This window comes from Exophiala viscosa (genome assembly GCF_022695815.1).
Source record: "Exophiala viscosa unplaced genomic scaffold EDD37scaffold_10, whole genome shotgun sequence".
Classification (NCBI taxonomy): domain Eukaryota; kingdom Fungi; phylum Ascomycota; class Eurotiomycetes; order Chaetothyriales; family Herpotrichiellaceae; genus Exophiala; species Exophiala viscosa.
In genome coordinates, this window is record NW_026944362.1 from 711,425 (window position 1) to 728,943 (window position 17,519).

Below are 17,519 nucleotides of genomic sequence, written 5' to 3' on the forward strand. Positions count from 1 at the left end.
CCTACTCAGGAAAGGCCTCCGGGCGGCACTGCAACTAAACATTGGTGCTTGTGCCTTGAAACCTTCCCATGCCAGCCTTTCCATCCTATCGGTCGTCCCTCCACTTCCACTTCCTGCTTTTCTCTCACATTTCCCTCTCCCTCTGCATCGGACAGACCCCGACTGCGCACACCATCTCACTATCCTTCCTCAATTGCCTCTTGGCTGCCTCCTTCCTACAATACCTTCAATTCACCATTCATCTCCATTCTAGAACGACAATCCCCCTCCGACAATCCTACGGTACCACCATCACTGGCAGATTGGCATTGTTGCGCAACTCCGATTGAGCCGTCATTACTCCCTCCCGTTCGCCTCCCTGAAATCATCTGCCGCTCCCTCGAAACATCTGCGCACATCGTCACTTGAGTCTAGACCCGCATCCTGAAATCAGGCCTTACCACGCCCCTCCGACTTACAACATCATCTCTTGATCACCATCGGACACTCGTATCGACTCGAAGCATCTTTATTCTCGTAGCGCAGGTGTGCGTGCTGCCATCAGCGCTAGTCCAGCCATAATCGAGAGCAGGCTGATCACGAGCCTTCTGACTGTAACATCTCATCCAACATGTCTACCGCAACGTCGTTAGCGGCGACTGCCGCTACAGCGTCGGCTACCAGTACTGGCACTTCAGGAAGCAATGGGAGCAATGGGCCTAGTTCCCCACTTCTCTTCTTCGTCGCCCTGGGATTTGGTGTCGTTTTTACGAATCTATGGTGAGCCAGCCGAGGCATTTGCTTCATATCAAACTAATATGTGCCAGGATCATCGTCGGTGTCAAGTACTGTTTTCGCTATAACCAGCGGAATCGACAGCGTATGGCTGGAGAAGACCCCGACGGAGTCGACCTCGGTGCAATGCCTCGCCAACATCGTCGCAGACGCGAAAAGAAGTTGATGACAATGGATGAGGTCAATGAAAAATTCCCTTTGACAAAATACAAAACGTGGCGATCCAATCGAGCTGATGCCGGCCTGTCGACTGCTGGAGGAATCAACACTGCTTCCAGACCACCGAGTATACACAATCACCCTCGTGACTCAAAAGACGGTGGCGAGGCAAGAGACCTGGCTCACACGAATACCTTCTCGACGGTCGATGAGGAAAAGGCTGGACCAGAGCATGGTACACCGGAGGTGGTCGCCGAAGAAAGTGCGCGGCCTACCACACCTACCCGGCCCAGAAGCGCTCAAGCAGATTCGCCCAGTACTGGGATCCAGAAAGTTACAACCAACGAGGAGGAGGAAGACGATGAACAGATCCAGACTGCAGTACCGGCAGAACAATTACCTGATCCAGGAGATGCTTGCGCCATCTGCATCGACACCATTGAAGATGACGATGACATTCGTGGTTTACAATGTGGTCATGCTTTCCACGCATCTTGTGTTGATCCCTGGTTAACGTCACGACGCGCTTGCTGTCCCCTCTGCAAAGCTGACTACTATGTCCCCAAACCTCGGCCTGAAGGTGCAGCTGGTGATGGTCTAACCAGGAGCGGTACGAACGCTGACGTACAGCCGCCTGCTGCGACCTATTCGATCATCGGAGGTGGACGCGCTGGCAGAAGACCAGCCATGATTATTCCTGGTCGATTCTTGAATATCGTTTACCATGACCGTGACCGACACGGATTTCCGGTTGTGGTTCGGGCTCAGCGGACTGATCAGATAGCGCAACAGGCTAGACCTAATGCTGCTACTGATAGACAACCGCAACCCGAGAGTTGGAGATCCAGATTGACTGGACTAAGGTTCCTGGGGAGGAATCACCCAGCACAAGAACAAACCCAGAACGACTCGGCTGCTCCGGAAGTTCAACCCACACCTTCGCAGCTTGAAGCTGGAAGATGAGTGTGTTCCACAAGCAACGATGACATGACATGATTACTAGCGAAATTTCTTGACGACGGTCTATGGGTGCGGCAAGCAGGAGTTTCTTCTCTTTCAGTCTGGTTGGATAAAAAGGCAACTGAGGGAAGGCTGGACCAATTTTATGCCTGGCATCAAATTGGGTTCCAATGTTCGATTAGTGCCATATCGTGTATGGTGAAAAATAGGCTCTTGACAATGCTCAACCATGGTATTCTGTATAAGGACATATTTCATCTGCCATGGCATCTGTCAATAACACAACTCCTCCTCCTTGGGTGCCATAGTGTAATGCCGCAATCCCATACCCAACATGTTCGGCGCGATCTCACCGTACCTAATATCAGTTTCACCCAGCAAATCGACCAACTCTTTTGCGTTGAAATTTGAGCCGTAGTCGGGCAAGAATTCGGCGTCTCCTTGCCCCTTTGACTGGCCGTCCACATGCGCGGATTTGAATGCCATAGCAATTTCGATAGGCGACAGGCTGACTTTCCGTCCTAGATGCCAGAAGCCCCAGAACAAGGGGAGGATGGACAAGACAGCAGCCAGCACAAGCGTGACGCTGATGCCCAGCATTGTCTTGTTCGTTTTGTACACGGTGTGATACAGCTGGTACGTTCCCTGTGCTGTCACGGCTTTCGCGGGCACTTCGGAGGTCTCGTGGTCGGACCCGTCATCGTTGCTGGAGCTGTTGGTCCGCGCAAAGCTAGTGATGTTCTGCGCCGCGATGGCGACGGAGCTGCGGAACATGATGTCCCTGATATTACTGAGCAGCGAGTCCACGGGCGAGGCGTAGGTATTGTTCAAAGTGTCGTCGATACTCCCTGTGCCGGACTGGAAATGAGCAAAGGCCGCTGCGAAGGAGCCTGTGATAGACACTTCGCTGCCGGAATCTGTCACGTCGGATTTGACGCTGATGCTGCTGTCGAAGAGCGTTTGGAACGCGAGGGCAATGCCGCCTAGGGTGCTGTGCGTGCCTGGCGTGAGATTGACGGATCCTTGAACCGCGGCGTCGTAGGATGGGATTGGGAGGTCGTTGAGGACCCTGTCGACTGCGTATGTGCTGCTGTCGTTTACTGATCCTTTACCAGAAGTCCAGTTTACGGTTGAATTGGGTGGTTGTAGCGTGACGATCCGCTGCGTTACGTTAACTGGGTATTCGACCAGCGCAGGGACGAGAGTGCAGTTGCGGTTCGCGATCACATCGCCCTCGGAGCCTGGTGAGTCTTGCCATGCCAGGTTCATGTACAATGCCCAAGTGGACTGTAGGTCTTCGATGAACGTGACCTCAAACACAGTGTTCTCGGGTTGTGAGACCGTGCCGTTGTCGGAGTCGGAAATAGGTGTTTGCAACGCGCTGCGGCTGGCGTTGCATGTGTAGTGGAAGCCGACGCCCGTCAGGGTCGTTGCGCAGGAGGCATTGGCCGTGGTGTCGCAGCCCTGCATGTCGAGCAAGATGGGTGTCTGACTGCTGTGATTTTGCAGGATGTCGATAAACGGCGGAGTAAAGTACACTGTCCCGAACTCGTCGTGGCCAATGGCCGCGATCACCCCGGAGAATCCGGCTGGTAGCGAGTCGGCCAGAGTCGCTGTCATGTCGGCGGTCGATGTCGAGAAGGCGGTTGCCGAAGAGCTCGCCATTTGCATAAGTGCTTCTAAGGCGGCGAATGTGGTGACTGCGAAACTTGCGACGACGATCCAACTCCAGCTCGCGCGGAAGGTGCCCGAGATGAAAGACTGGCTGATTTTCCACCGATAGTGCAGGTTCTTGATCCTCTGACCGGCTAGAGCATCTACCCACCATGATATGGCGACGCCTTCCATGAACATGATGGCCAATGCTTTGACTGAAATGAACGAACTTACGGCGATGACCGTGCTTACTCTGATGCCGTATCGATGGCATGATGCTCCTGAGACGATGATCTTTGGCGGACACCAGGTGTCGATGTCCTTGTTCTCGGCTTCCAGGAGAACAACGATAACGATGATAGTTGCCGCGAGGATAACTGCAAGACATATGAAGCTTGTGATGGGGAAGCGTCTTCCGGCTCCCCCGAGCCACGGTGTCCCAGCTTCGGCTTGGTCATACGCTTTGATCTGCCGGTTGCTCTCGCTTTTCGAGGGGGGCTGTTCTTCCAGTTCGGTCTCGTCTGGGTAAGACTCTTGAGCTGCGTGATAGGGTCAGATGTGCCCCCAACCATTTGGATCCAGACGTACCTGGCACCTCTGGAGGGTGGTGTTGGAAGAAATGCCTTGGCGGAGCACGTCTGAAGTGGTGACCGCTGGGTTGGGTCTGATGCCTCCAGCCATGATGGGATCTCCATCGAGAATCAGGTAGCTGTTCATACCGTGACCGACCAGCAGCGTGTGCAGGAGGACCCCACCAAGCAGCAGCTGGACGGTATCGAGCCCGCCACATTTTCGTGAAACCTGAGATATGGGTTCATCTGTGATTTGACTGGATCAAATGGGTTAACTTGCAACAGGTTTTGGTCGCTACCAGACATTCCCTGGTAGAAGAGGGAAGACAAGCTGATGGAGTAGTTTTCAATGACCGATCGCACACACGGAGTACGAAGTTGTCACCCCGGCATCTAGCGCTTACCGCTGACTCTATGCCGTGAGTTTGACGGAGACGAAACTGCGGTTGAGAAGTGTCCATTTCGACCGCAGCAAGAAGGCTTCTCTCCGCGAGATCTGCAACTGAGATCTAGCTCGTCAGAATCGTTGATAGATCTAGGACAAGTCTTTCGTGCATTGGAGAGATCTGTGTGGAACTTCCATTCCAGCAGACGCTTACAAGCATCTCGTTTGCGGTCATCTGTCAGCAGAGACACTTGAAGGATGATGTACGCTGCGGGTGTTAATAGTGTTAACAACCATACAGGCTGGCACTTTGAAGGACTCGTGTGGCTGGGGTGATTGGATCTCACCGTTACCAAAGCTATCTCCAATGTTGACGCTGGCTCTTCTTTGATATGGTGCTGCCCGTTGCTGAGATCAATAAGCTACCACCAGATTAACTTGGACAAGATGACTTGTGGGGAAGCCCTGTTGCATTAGGCGTACTTGGCAAGGCTGAGATACTAGGGGCCATGGACAAGCTGACGGCTGTGCGGCACGCACCTATAATAGGGTGACCTTGATTAAGAAAAACTGCTGACTCAGAACCAAAAGGAGGAGACTCATCACCAAGGGGATTCTGTACTCACCGACATAATTGTGTAGCCGGATCTGTCATCATCAGCCATGATCTAGCAAACGAGTTTGGACCTTCATACCAGGCCTCATGCGTGATGAGAACTTACAATGCGTCAGGTGGCTCAGCTCATTTCGTGCAGATACAGGAGCCACTATTTTGGATGCAGTTCGACCTAGACGTGCTTTATCATCTTCTAGTCCGTACGAGGTTCAAGAGTGATCAAGCTCGAACATATCGGCCACAACAGGCGCGGCTTATACCCCAGTACAGTGATACATACGTGGCCAGAAGGGGCGTCTGATTGGACAAACCGGCCCTCATTCATGCACCTTACTACTGACCGAACAGTCGTATCTCAGAAGAGAGCGAAACGTCCTGCCTACGATTCTTATAACTTCTCATGCCTTGATCTTCTTGGTCGTGAAGTATCCAGTCCTACGGCCCCTTCCTGGCGTCAGAACGTTCTCTTTTCTTCCACCCTCTTACTAGGTACCCGCCATTGTTCATTGCCTTTTTATGTTTTGCCATCTTCCCGGCCGTTGAAACTTTGTTGCTTGTCCCTTCGTCTCATCAGCTGTCACAGAGACGGAATATTCTAGTATGTACTCATGTCCCACAGTGGAAGATGTAACATCCAGAGCAAGACAAGGAGGAGTTGAATCCACTTAATGGCTATTCTGAAGCTATGTTAGCTGGCTTTGGGTGGCCGTCTCTGAAGAGGACACAAGAGTGAGTTGCGTTGAGCAACTGAAGACAAGTAGACGACCCTTTCCCAGTCTAAGCCCCTAGGGGACTACGAGTCATGGGACGGAACAAGAGGTCTGGAAGAAATGTCGGTCAGCAGAATTCCACTCACGCAGGACAATACAAAGAATGCTCACCCAATGTCTCTCTTCGCCTCCTGGCCTGTCAAGGATCCAAAACCGTCTCCAATATAATTGTCCGGTTCTATTCCAGCCTGGTAAGTCGTTGTCCAATCCTCCAGGATAGCGTCCACAATGGCCATGCCAGCGAGACGTATATTAATCAGGCTCGGTTCATAGCCCCCTTGGGGAGCATCAAAGAGGTGGTGGGTTGCGCTGACATTGTTTGGAGCTCGGTCAAAATCACTGGCTGTTCGCATGTTGATGACGCGACTATAGTCCAGTCGTCCTGCTATAGCACCGCGGATGAGGCCTTCGTGCAGTCCACTATCCTCAGTGTTGGTGGCACAGTAAGTAGCTGAACCATTCGTTATGAGTCTGGTATAGTTCGAGAAAGCGAACCCAGTATTCGCACCAGTCCAGTAGAGATTTGATGCACCACTGGCACATACAAAAACCCCCGGAGCTTCATTGGCGGGTGCAAAGTCGTACTTTGCGCGATATGCCACTGCTTCTGCAGAATCGTTCAAAGGAACGTTCGAGACGATGTTCACAATGGATGAAACTAGCTTTTTATTCAACTCGAAGGCCTCCCACCCGAACCAATCGCTGGGGTAGTCGTCTGGGTTGCTGGAGTCAGGTTGCTCCGAGCCAAGAGGAAAGAAAATGGAGGAATCATTGGTAGGCAACTCGTCTTGAGAAAAGCTGTACTGAAGATCGAGGTTTACGACGTAGTCCGCAAACGTGACCGAGCCGGTAGTCGCTTCGTAGGGATTGATTCCAGCGATTCCAGCAATGAGGATATAAGTTCCTCGTAAGTCGAAAAGCGGTGACATCCAAAGAGCTTGCATTGAGGAAGCTGCGTTGGCAACTGTACTATAAGATCAACGGTCTGGAGGCCGGTCTGCCTAGCGATAGTACTTACTACCCAGTCCTGAGGTAACTTGGCAAACATCTCCTTCCACAGAGCAGTGGACGTCAGGCCAGACAGGGGACAGTCCGGTGACAGTGATGTTGTTCGCGAGGAGGTTGAGCGTAGTGTCGTACCAGACATTGGCTTCAGGGGCGAACTGAATACCCACATATTAGCGCGACGGCATTTGTCTACGGGGCGTTGAGCAGCTCACTGTGCTGACAATCATGACCTTTGGAGCAATCGTGTCGTTGCAAGATGCTTGAGTAGATCGACGCTGTCTTTGCCCTGCATAAGGTGATTGATCGAGCGACCTGAGCCCCAAATTTCGGCCCAAAGTACGACCAAGCACACCAGAAGTGGCATGACAAACGTACAAGATGGATAGAAGGGAGGAGTAATGCATGTTGTGAGGATGCGAAGGTGATATGTGGTTAACTGTAAGATCGATTTAGGAACCGGGAGGGAGAACATACTTATGTACGTCTCGAAAAGATGCAGCACAAGATACCTCTTGGAGTTTTACGATGGCATCAAGTAACAAGGCGGCCGGCACCGCCCTAAAAGCCACATCAACTCTTCAAGAGCGTCAACATAGAACTTCTCTGGCCCACATCGACGTTGTGGTGTTGATAGAGGTTGCGTGAAGAAGAATGGACAGCCGCTATGTCTCTGGTCAGGGAAAACTCGGCGTTTCATATCAGTCCTGGAGGAGGAGTGGTCTTCTCCTCGTTCAGGCAAGTCAGGTTATGACTTGCAAAGTAGCTCAAATGCTATACTATACGGCATGGTTGCAATTGCGAGAGAAACAGTCAAACAGCGGGAGAACGTCTTCACCAACCAGTCAACTCAGTCGTTGGAGATGGTAGCCGACACAATGCAAAGATATCTGAAGGCCTGGGATCGAAACAGAAACCATAATCGGGTCTCGACCACAATCCAATCGTACCTCTGGCGAAACTGCTCCTGTATGGTTCGATTGTCGCATACTTTGTACGAGATCACCCCCATGGACTTGCAACTAGTTGCCGGGATGAACCCCATTGAGGGCAAGTTTCACAGCGCCGCTGACTATATGAAGTCCAAGGGTAAGATCAGAGCATGGGCGAAGCAGCGACGAAGCCTGTCAGGCGTGTCTTGTAAGCCCTCCGCATTCAGGTGTTTGCTGCGATACTGACGCGCGAAGGTGCTGCCGGCGAGGTCGATGGCGAAGGAACCACCAGCGGAAAACCTCCCAAGGACTAGGGTTCCAGCGCTGTACCAGGTCTGGCTCCATTGGACACCCATTTTTCATAGATGATTTACTTCTTGCTCCTCTCGGCCTGAGCCTTTTGGTACTTTGCGACCAGTTCCTTTTGCAGCTGCATGGGTGCTCTTTCGTAGTGACTGAACTCCATGCTGAATTCACCTTTACCTTGGGTCGCTGCTCGGAGGTTGCCGCTGAACCCGAACATGCCGTTAAGACTGGCATCCGCCCAGACAGTAAAGTCGTCGACGCCGACTTCGGTATCATTGATAACTGCATTTCGCTTCTGCAACAAACCCACAACATTACCCTGGAACTCTGTAGGAGCAGTGACAACGGTCTTCATGAGCGGCTCGAGAATGACCGGTTGTGACTGCATGTAAGCCTTGCGGAATGCTTGCTGCGTCGCGATCTTAAAGGCCATTTCGCTTGAATCAGTCATGTGAGTTGCACCATCATTGACGACCATCGAGGCTCCTAAGACTTTATGGCCGATCAGAGGGCCTTGCTCGCAAGCCTGCATGAATCCTTTTTGACAGGCGAACAAGAACTTTTCGGAAATCGAACCTCCCACAACCTGTTCTTCGAAGTGGTTACCCTCCAAATTGCCCGTAGGTTCCATCCAGCCCATGACACGAGCATAATCACCCGCACCACCGGTCTGTTTCTTGAGAAGATGGTCGAACTCGACCTTTTCAGTAATGGTCTCGCGATATGCGACTTGGGGCTGTCCAGTCTCGCAGTCGACGCTGTACTCACGTCTCATCCGTTCGACGTACACTTCAAGATGTAGTTCACCCATGCCGGAAATGATGGTCTGCCCACTCTCGGCATCGAAATGTACCCTGAATGTGGGGTCTTCACGCTGGAACCGTGCAATCGCTTTGGAGAAATTCTGCAGATCTTTGTTGTTCTTGGGCTTGATGCTGAGCGAGATGACAGGTTCGGGAACGTACATGCTAGTCATGGTATATGCGAGCTGACCGTCAGTGAAGGTGTCTCCGGAAGCGCATTCTACGCCAAACACGGCGCAGATCTCGCCAGCGCCGATTTCAGTCACTTCTTCCATCTCGTTGGAATGCATTCGAACGATTCGCGGGATCTTGACTCGTTTGTCGGTACGGGCGTTGAACACATTCAATCCTTTTGTCAGCTTGCCCTGATACACACGTATGTAGGTAAGTTGGCCAAAGTTTGATTCTTCCAGCTTGAAAGCCAAACCCACAAAAGGGAGTGCGTTGTATGGGATCAGCTTGACAGCAGCTTCTTTCTGCCGGCGGTCTAGTGCCGTGTTGGAGACTTCGGCCGGGTTAGGAAGGTAATCGCAGACTCCGTCCAGCATAGGTTGGACAAATTTGTCTGCGAGGGCAGAGCCAACAAAGACGGGTGTGAACTTCAGGGATATTGTGGCACGTCGGATAGCTTCCTTGAGCTGTTCAACGGTCGGTTCCTGCTCGTCCAGGAAAAGATTGGCCATTTCCTCGTCGACATCAGCAAGGCTTTCAATCAGCATCGCCCGTCTCTCCCGAGCAAGCTCTTGAACCTCGGCCGGGATCTCGTCCTTTGTCACGATGATCTCGCCTCGAGCGCCTTCTGCGTAGTATGTTTTCATTGTGACCAGGTCAACAATTCCGCTAAACTCGTCTTCGGAACCGATGGGCACTTGAACAGCTGCTGCGGCGATCTTCAGCTTTTTGTTGATCTGGTCGATGGCCTTGAATGGGTTGGCACCCATCCGATCCATCTTGTTGATAAAAGTGATCCGGGGGACATTGTATCTTCGCATTTGACGATCCACTGTGATGGTCTGACTCTGGACACCTGACACGGCGCACAGGATCATCACGGCACCGTCAAGGACGCGAAGAGCTCGCTCGACTTCGATGGTGAAGTCAATATGCCCTGGTGTGTCAATCAAGTTGATGTGGTATGTCTCATCTTTGCCATCTTCTTTCTTGACCCAATCGCAGAAGGTTGCAGCAGACTGGATTGTGATTCCCTTTTCTCTTTCAAGGTCCATAGAGTCCATTTTGGCTCCAACGGCATCTTTGCCGCGGACTTCGTGAATCGCCTTGATGCGACCAGTGTAGAAGAGGACTCGTTCTGTGGCCGTGGTTTTGCCAGAGTCGATATGCGCCTACCAAGTTAGCGGGTGGACGGTCCTGCGATGGTAAATAAACTCACTGCTATACCGATATTCCTGACTCTTGACAGACGATGGGCCTCTTGTGTAGAAAGGTTATGTATGATCGTCTCCTGGGACAGGGAGTCGTCTTGAGCCTCTTCGAGCCTGGCATTGATTAGTTTCCCGAGTTTGAGCATTGACTGTGTTCCTTACATTGCTGCTGCTGCACCGGCTGCGCCCCGCCGCTGTTGCCATCGTCGGTTTAACGACCGTTGCACCAGATACGACTTTGAGCCTGCGGAGTAGTTTGACAAAGTGGCTGTAGATGCGCACCGTCGGCAAACCCACGCTCCGGCTCGCGAAGATGCGGAGGTCCGCAGGACAGTGCCCAGCAGCCTAGACGGACCGCGGACAGCAGATGCACTCATCGTGACCGTCTGCGAGGCGATGTAATGATTGTCGATGGAGACGGCGCAGCTAATGCGGACTCTTTCCAAAGCTCATGGGTAGCGCCAAGATGAAATAAAAAGTTGTACGCCGGCGCGCTGACTTGGTGGAGACTCTATTCAGGCCCTATGGTTGGCCTTCTTCCTTAGCTGTACGAGTGCCCATCAGGGTCCAGGGCTCATCCAATAGATTCGCAAACGTAAGACCTCAACCTTGCCGACTCCCTTTTAAGGTGGAGGCAGAAGGTCAGCACCATTCAGATAAGATGACTGTGACATTCTGCCTTGAATCAGGAATGAGCAGAGAGATGTATGCCTGTGATTGGGGACGCAATTGATTTCGTTCGCTAGCTTTGCTCCAATGACAACGAGTCCTGCATGCTGTTACATGGCTTTCAGCATCTGACACCAGACTTCAGCCCAATTCACTTCCGCTCTCCTTCAATGCCAACATCCCAATACATCAAGCACAGCTGATTGAGTGCGTTTGTCCAGGCTTGGATCACACTCCGTCCACTCCAAGCAAAGCTTCCAACCGCAGCTGCAACCATGACTCCAAGAGCCTCTCCAGTGATGCTCCACATCCTACATATGATTCTCCACATCCTTCTGCTCTACCACCGTCAGCGAGACACCCAGTTGCCATTCCTCCAATGCAATCTGTCGAGTCGTGATGTGAGGCAGGATGTTCAAGGTCCTGCTATAAGACTTAGCCTGTGCACGAGCAGTCACATGTAGTCGTGAACTCACTTGCCATGCAACATGCCGGGCCACCAAGGTATTGTTGATGAGTCTGGTACTGGACATTCGGGTTGAGGCTGGAAGAGTGCGGACTTGTGTGCTGGCTAGTGTCGCTCGCTGAACAGAAATCCATATCTTGCTGGATGTCGTTTGTTTCGCTCAAGTCGTCCGGATCGTAGAACTGTGAGACGTCAGTTAACGCAGAAGGGGCGCACAAACCTCTGCAATCTGTTTGGCATTCGACAACGGTTCCCATCCTGCCCAGCCTTCTTCGCAATCCTCTTATAACCGGCCCAATCTTTTCTCGTGGCTCTCTTGCAAACCTCATCGACTCTCCAGGGTGAACATTGTGACTTGCGTCACAGGTGTTCAAGGGGTGCACAGCACTCTCGAGGCATTTGTTCTTTGTGGATTTCTGTCTTTTTGACCCTTTGTCCGGTGTCTGTGGTAGCAGTCTGCCTCAAGAGATACCGGCGATGACATCAGGAGCGAAGTCAGGGAATCGGGAGTACACTCTTGCGAATGATTTCTCGACCGAAAACTTGTCTCCTGTGTATGGGATTGTTCATCCCTTGGATTTGCATCCAGTCTCTTTGGACTTGCGTCCGGTCTCTTTGGACTTGCGTCCGGTCTGTTTGGACTTGCGTCCGGTCTGTTTGGACTTGCGTCCGGTCTGTTTGGACTTGCGTCCGGTCTGTTTGGACTTGCGTCCGGTCTCGAATTCTGGTGGATTTGTATCCGGTCTGAGTTCTGGTGGATTTTCATCCGATCTCCTTGAGGTGAACTGAGAGACTTGCGTCCCAACATGTTCAAAGGGTGCCAACACTCTCGAGGCATTTGTTCTTATTGGATTTCGGCCTTTTTAGCCCTTTGTCCATTGTTTGTGGTAGCGGTCGCCTCGAAAGATGCTGGCGTGGATGTACGGAAAGCGATGGGCTCTCTATATGCCAACCCTTTATTGATGATGAAGAAAAAAGGAAAAGAAAAGCAGGAGAGAAGGAGATATTTATACCCAGTAACATTCAAGCCAAGATCATTGTAGCTTGGCGAAGTTGCGGAAAAAAGTCCTCTGGAAGGGAAAGTGAGGCGACGCAAAGTGAAGAGAAGTGGCAGTAAGGGTCGTTGTCGGTACGGCTTGGCGAAGACGATTTCTAGGTGGTGGGCAACGATGAATATACTGTCTGGTACAAGAATCTCAGATATAGGTAGTTGAAGTCGGTTTGGACGCCTAGCGCCACCTGCCATCACTAGCCTGACCCGCGTAAATCGCCCTGAACCCCACACGATGCTTTGCGAAAGCTTGGCCTCGTAGCCTAATATTCCCGATTCATGTCGATGACGTTCTGTTATGGATTTTCCACCAGACCCTGTTCCCAAAACTTGCTGATCAGGTGCTTACGTGTCTTAAACCGAGAAGATATATTGGTTTTGAAGTGTCCCTTGGTACTGTACCTGCATATTCACATCATCTTGAGAGCTTCTCAGCAGATCCATAGACGAGACCACCCAACAAATCAACAACATTGCAAAGTTCTTTCAACTTCAATTGAATTCTACCTGTATTCCTTGTTTCTTTTCAATAAATCCTCACATCAACATCTCTACGAGTGCGTCTGAGAGCATTGCAACCCATAACACTCAGCTTCACAAACGACTTATTCCCTTTCATACCCATACCCATCCATCTTCCTAGCCACCCTCAAGATGTGTCGCTGGTTCGCATACATCTCCCCAGACGAGGAATGTCTCCTCGAAGACGTCCTCATCACACCTGTAAGTCCCTGCAAAATCCCGTCCCTCTCTCCACCACCACTAACATCCCAAGAAACATGGTCTAGCCAAACAAGTGCACGACCACTACCTCCCCAAACTCTTCTCCCACACGCCCGGTGAAGAAACCACCGAACAAGAAGTCACTGTCCGCAACCGTCTCTTCAACGTCGACGGCTTCGGCATGGCCTGGTACACACCCGCCCGCTCCTCCTTCGTAGCCAACACCGACAGCATCCGGCCCGCAATCTACAAGCAAAGCAAACCGCCCACCAACGACGCCAATTTCCACAGTATATGCGGCAACACCGCCACCACCGCCATCTTTGCACACATCCGCGCCGCCACCGGCACCAGCGTCACGACCATCAACAATCACCCCTTCATCTTCGGCCGCCACACAATCATGCACAACGGTCTGATCTCCGACTTCGCCGAGGTGCGTCGACCCATGCTCGATGAACTCGAGAAATCCGCGTACGAGAACATCCACGGCACCACGGACTCTGAGCATCTCGCCGCCCTGTACATCACTAACCTGACCAAATCCGTCGGTAGCGGTCCAGAATCCTGGGAACGCCAGTACAAGCCCGAAGAAATGCTCGACGCTCTCGTCAAGGCCTTTGAATCTGTCATCCAAATCCAGCAGAAAGTCCTAGGCAAAGAAAACGTCAAGGCCTGCTCGCTCAACGTGTGCGTCACCGATGGACAACAACTTGTCGCTGTGCGTCTGCGCAACCACGCCGTCGAGCAGCCCCCATCGCTGTATTGGTCCACCAAGGCTGGCATCACACTCAACAGAAAATACCCAGACATGCCTGGCGGTGAGCACAACCCCAATGCCCACAAGGACGTCAAAGAACATGGAAAGCATGTCATTGTTGCCAGTGAGCCTACCACCTACAAATCTGGAGAGTGGTCTCTAGTCGAAAAGAATCATGCGGTTCTCGTAGATGGCGAGGGAAATGCAAAGGTCGAGAAGGTCGACATACCGGAGTCTTGGAACGCTCAAGCGGCAACTGGATCAAGCTTCTGAGCATTTGCATCTGGTACAGGCAAAAAAACGGCACGTAATGCACCAAATTTATAAACACAAAAGCATCTGAACCCTTCGAACTTTTTGTTCACTACAAAGTTGACTCGCCTGTCTACCGCGGTGAACCAGCCTTTCCGCTTCTTGCAATTGATTGCAGCCCATACAGCATCGCGATATCTAACAATGTGCATACACGCTCATGCACACGATACCTCAGGCTATATGCCTTTCTGCCTGCTTCTCAATGCCTCGATCTTGGCAGTCAACTTATTCAATGTCTGCTCCACGCTCGTCTTGACATCTGTCCTTCTGAGAACACCTTGCCATGAGTCCGTATTTTGTTCCTTGAAAAGCTCGCAGGCTTCTGTGAGAGAATTCTTCTCTTCTGCGAATTTTTGTGTCATGTTTCGGTGTTCGTGGGCCAGACGCTCGTTCCAGCTGTCCGTCAGGGTCTGCACAATTTGATCTCCTCCTCGATAAAGCTCGTCGACCTTGGTTTTAATGGCGTCTTCTTCTTCTCCGAACCGGAAGAGCACATCCTATGATCAACAGTCAGCCTATTTCAGACTGGTCAGCCGTTAATCTTACCTTGGTAATCTCCATGACCGCATCCAATAGACCACGCTGAGAGTCTCGAACTTTCAGATCTGTCGTTGCTTGTTTTCGGTCGGCGGTAAAAGCTTCACCTCGCGAAGGTGACACTACTGACGACATATCATCTGTCGATATGGATCGCAGTCGTCTACGTCGACGCGGCCATGGTGCTGACCGTTGAGCATCAACGGATTCGTCCCCATTGATCAGCGTCAGACTAGTGTCGCCTGATTTATGTGGCACATCCTTATTGTTGGGGACATGCGTTTCTCCATCTGTCGCGTCCACAGCAGCATTTCGCGCTTCCATGTCCCAACGAGTGCAGAAAGAGAGCGGCGTTCCAGGCGGGGCCTCAGCCGCAAAAGCCGCCAACGGAGCCAAAGGAATCGCTGCTTTCTTGATGCGCACAGGCACGGGGGGAGTGGGCTTCGGCTCTTCGCTGGAATGATTGTGTTGTAGTGGAGCCGGATCTTGCACCACTTTGTTGGAGTTCTTTTCTGTAGCACTTGGATGCAAATTCGTCTTGAGTGAAACACCTCGCGCAGGATGCTGTGGCTTAGATAGAGTGCTGCGAGACGGAGGTGGACCCATACTGTTGCCTCGCTCGAACGATGTGCTTGTTCCCTTTTGACGCACAGGCTCGAAGCCTTGGACTTTCGTGGTGATGGTCGCTGTCGCCAACGCAGCCATGCCGTCCCTTTGACCACGAGCTGCACGCTGTGGCTCAACTTGAATTGAGACATCTTCCAGTCCTGAATGCAAGCTCGACCGTATCTTGTGTGTATTTATGACTCTTTCTGCTTGAGGATATTCTTGATCGAGAATGGTGCTAATCCCAATTGATCGACGATTATGGTCTTGATATCTGATTGACTCTTTCTTTCTTGTCATCGTATCGACAGGAGGGATGTCGTCAAGGGCAGGCGTTTGTGGCATGGGAGACCGCCGACGAGTGCTAGAAGGGTGCTCAGCAGAGACAACGTTCATCTCCATCGCATCATCAGAGCTTTCAGACTGGATATATTCGGAGACTTCCTGCTCCATTGAAGAGCGCGACCTGACTGGGGAAGGACGCTCGTCCGTCTCTTCGTCCGATTTCTCAGACCTTTGCATCGGTGAATCTGCACGTTCGAGACATTCTCCTTTCGCAGTGCTCCTGCTGTTGGCATGTTCTGCATGTTCTGCATGCACTGGGTCGATAACGCTCGCGATACCACTGTCCACATTGCTCTCGAGCCGGACTTCCTGGATGACCAAGTCAGGTTCTTCCCCGTCGGCAGATTCAGCATCGCCTTGAGGCGGATTGTCAGCCATTGATGTTTTCTTAGATTCCGCTGCGCCAGCCTCGAGATTGCCTTCGGTTTGAAACTCTAGGTGTGTAAAATGTCGGCCGCTTGTCACACCAACAACACTATCAGCTTGATCCTCTTGAGGCGCCATATAGTCACCTTCGGGATCTTGGACTTCAGCATTGGTTTCGTCCTGATCTCCATGCATAAGCACGGTCACATTCTTGCCGCTCGTCATCACACGATCGTTGTCCACCAGACCATCATGCATCTCAGAAACATTTGGTCCAGTCATTTGTGCGTCCGCAGATCCACTGAGAGCTTTTGACGTGCTGACTTCAGCATCGGCTGATACACCTGCTGTACTTCTCTGAGTGACCTTAGTCGCCGAGACCACTGGTGGTGTAGCCTGATTGCCCGGTCCTCGTAGTTCAAAGTGTACGAGTGAAGGCTTGCGAAGGACCTTTTCACTCACTGAAGGAATTGATCCTTCACTGAGAGGCTTTATCGCCCGTTGCGGAGTCGTCGTTCTTCGGTCCGAATTTCCTGATATAGCCTTGTGAGGAACCCCAGGCTTCTCGGCAGCCTCTTTCGCGACCAGAGTCTTGAGGTTCGACGTGAAACTCAATTTTGCACTTTGAATTGCAGCCTCTGCAGCGTTCTTTTCCAGTGGGTATGAGTCCTCGGCGTGTTCTCCGTGTGCATCAGCCTGTGAAGGCTCTTCTAGCGACGCTTGCGCAGGAGGTCGCTTCCTTGCCCTGTCATCCGAGCTGTCGTCTGAATGTGCGACAAAGGTTTGACTTTTGGCAGAGCGTCTAGCTCGCGTGGATGCTGCAGTCTTCTGTGACTCTTTGTCCGGCGATTTTGTGGTATTTTGCTTTCCCTTGCTCTTTCTAGGGACGGACTTTTCGGTGACAACGGCCTTCGTGCTCCTCATTTGTGACTCGGCGGCCGCTGTCTTCTTCGCAGGCTCTTTAGAAGCCTTGGTCTTGGCCCTCTTGTTTGGCTGGGTGGGCTCTTGATCACCAGTTGGTAAATCGTACTCTGAGGACTGGGCGTTCTCGGCTGCCGCCTTGCTCAATGGTCTCTTCTTCAGCACCGCCAAATCGGGAGCCGGCGTCGGCGTTTGCGCTGGTTGGTTCGATCGAGCGTCATCAAGAGGAGCCATGTTGGTTGAAATACTGAAAGTCTGTTTCTTCTTCTTGTCGTGATTCCGAGTAGAGTTCTTCAAGTCAGGAAAGAGCCGAGCCTGGTCGGCCGAAGCAGGGGTCGACCTAGAAACGGGCTCTGCAGACATTGTTAAAGACGGCTTAGGAGAAGGTATTCTGGGTTTGGCTTGTTGTGGTGTGTGATAGTGATCCGAATTTGCGGGGT

At 51.9% G+C, this 17,519-nt stretch overlaps 7 protein-coding genes across 7 annotated transcripts; 3 read left to right on the top strand and 4 right to left on the bottom strand.

Annotated features, from left to right (window-relative positions):
- Positions 1-610: 610 nt before the first annotated feature.
- Positions 611-2,047, top strand: EDD37DRAFT_673165 (uncharacterized protein; the record flags this gene model as incomplete). Its single annotated transcript, XM_062819470.1, has 2 exons — positions 611-759; positions 807-2,047. 2 exons carry the CDS (start codon positions 611-613, stop codon positions 1,894-1,896), a joined length of 1,239 nt encoding a protein of 412 aa, XP_062667386.1. The 3' UTR covers positions 1,897-2,047.
- Positions 2,032-4,812, bottom strand: EDD37DRAFT_120078 (uncharacterized protein). The gene is made up of 2 exons (XM_062809316.1): positions 4,138-4,812; positions 2,032-4,088 (listed from the first exon to the last, which is right to left on the bottom strand). Exons 1-2 carry the CDS (start codon positions 4,337-4,339, stop codon positions 2,167-2,169), a joined length of 2,124 nt encoding a protein of 707 aa, XP_062667387.1. The 5' UTR covers positions 4,340-4,812; the 3' UTR covers positions 2,032-2,166.
- Positions 4,813-5,818: 1,006 nt separating this feature from the next.
- Positions 5,819-7,058, bottom strand: EDD37DRAFT_673169 (purine nucleoside permease; the record flags this gene model as incomplete). Its single annotated transcript, XM_062819471.1, has 3 exons — positions 5,819-5,943; positions 6,004-6,856; positions 6,911-7,058. Coding segments are annotated over 3 exons (1,029 nt in total), but the record flags the coding sequence as incomplete, so codon positions are not given.
- Positions 7,059-7,685: 627 nt separating this feature from the next.
- On the top strand, positions 7,686-8,143 carry EDD37DRAFT_652867 (uncharacterized protein; the record flags this gene model as incomplete). Its single annotated transcript, XM_062818491.1, has 2 exons — positions 7,686-8,037; positions 8,085-8,143. 2 exons carry the CDS (start codon positions 7,686-7,688, stop codon positions 8,141-8,143), a joined length of 411 nt encoding a protein of 136 aa, XP_062667389.1.
- On the bottom strand, positions 8,138-10,769 carry EDD37DRAFT_120064 (elongation factor G, mitochondrial). The gene is made up of 3 exons (XM_062809315.1): positions 10,483-10,769; positions 10,329-10,434; positions 8,138-10,281 (listed from the first exon to the last, which is right to left on the bottom strand). Exons 1-3 carry the CDS (start codon positions 10,695-10,697, stop codon positions 8,200-8,202), a joined length of 2,403 nt encoding a protein of 800 aa, XP_062667390.1. The 5' UTR covers positions 10,698-10,769; the 3' UTR covers positions 8,138-8,199.
- A 1,992-nt stretch (positions 10,770-12,761) lies between these two features.
- Positions 12,762-14,354, top strand: EDD37DRAFT_120388 (nucleophile aminohydrolase). Its single transcript, XM_062809319.1, has 2 exons — positions 12,762-13,229; positions 13,295-14,354. The coding sequence occupies exons 1-2, from the start codon at positions 13,199-13,201 to the stop codon at positions 14,260-14,262; spliced, it is 999 nt and encodes a 332-aa protein (XP_062667391.1). The 5' UTR covers positions 12,762-13,198; the 3' UTR covers positions 14,263-14,354.
- Positions 14,355-14,480: 126 nt separating this feature from the next.
- On the bottom strand, positions 14,481-17,313 carry EDD37DRAFT_568343 (uncharacterized protein; the record flags this gene model as incomplete). Its single annotated transcript, XM_062814186.1, has 4 exons — positions 14,481-14,801; positions 14,851-15,917; positions 15,984-16,179; positions 16,543-17,313. 4 exons carry the CDS (start codon positions 17,311-17,313, stop codon positions 14,481-14,483), a joined length of 2,355 nt encoding a protein of 784 aa, XP_062667392.1.
- Positions 17,314-17,519: the final 206 nt, after the last annotated feature.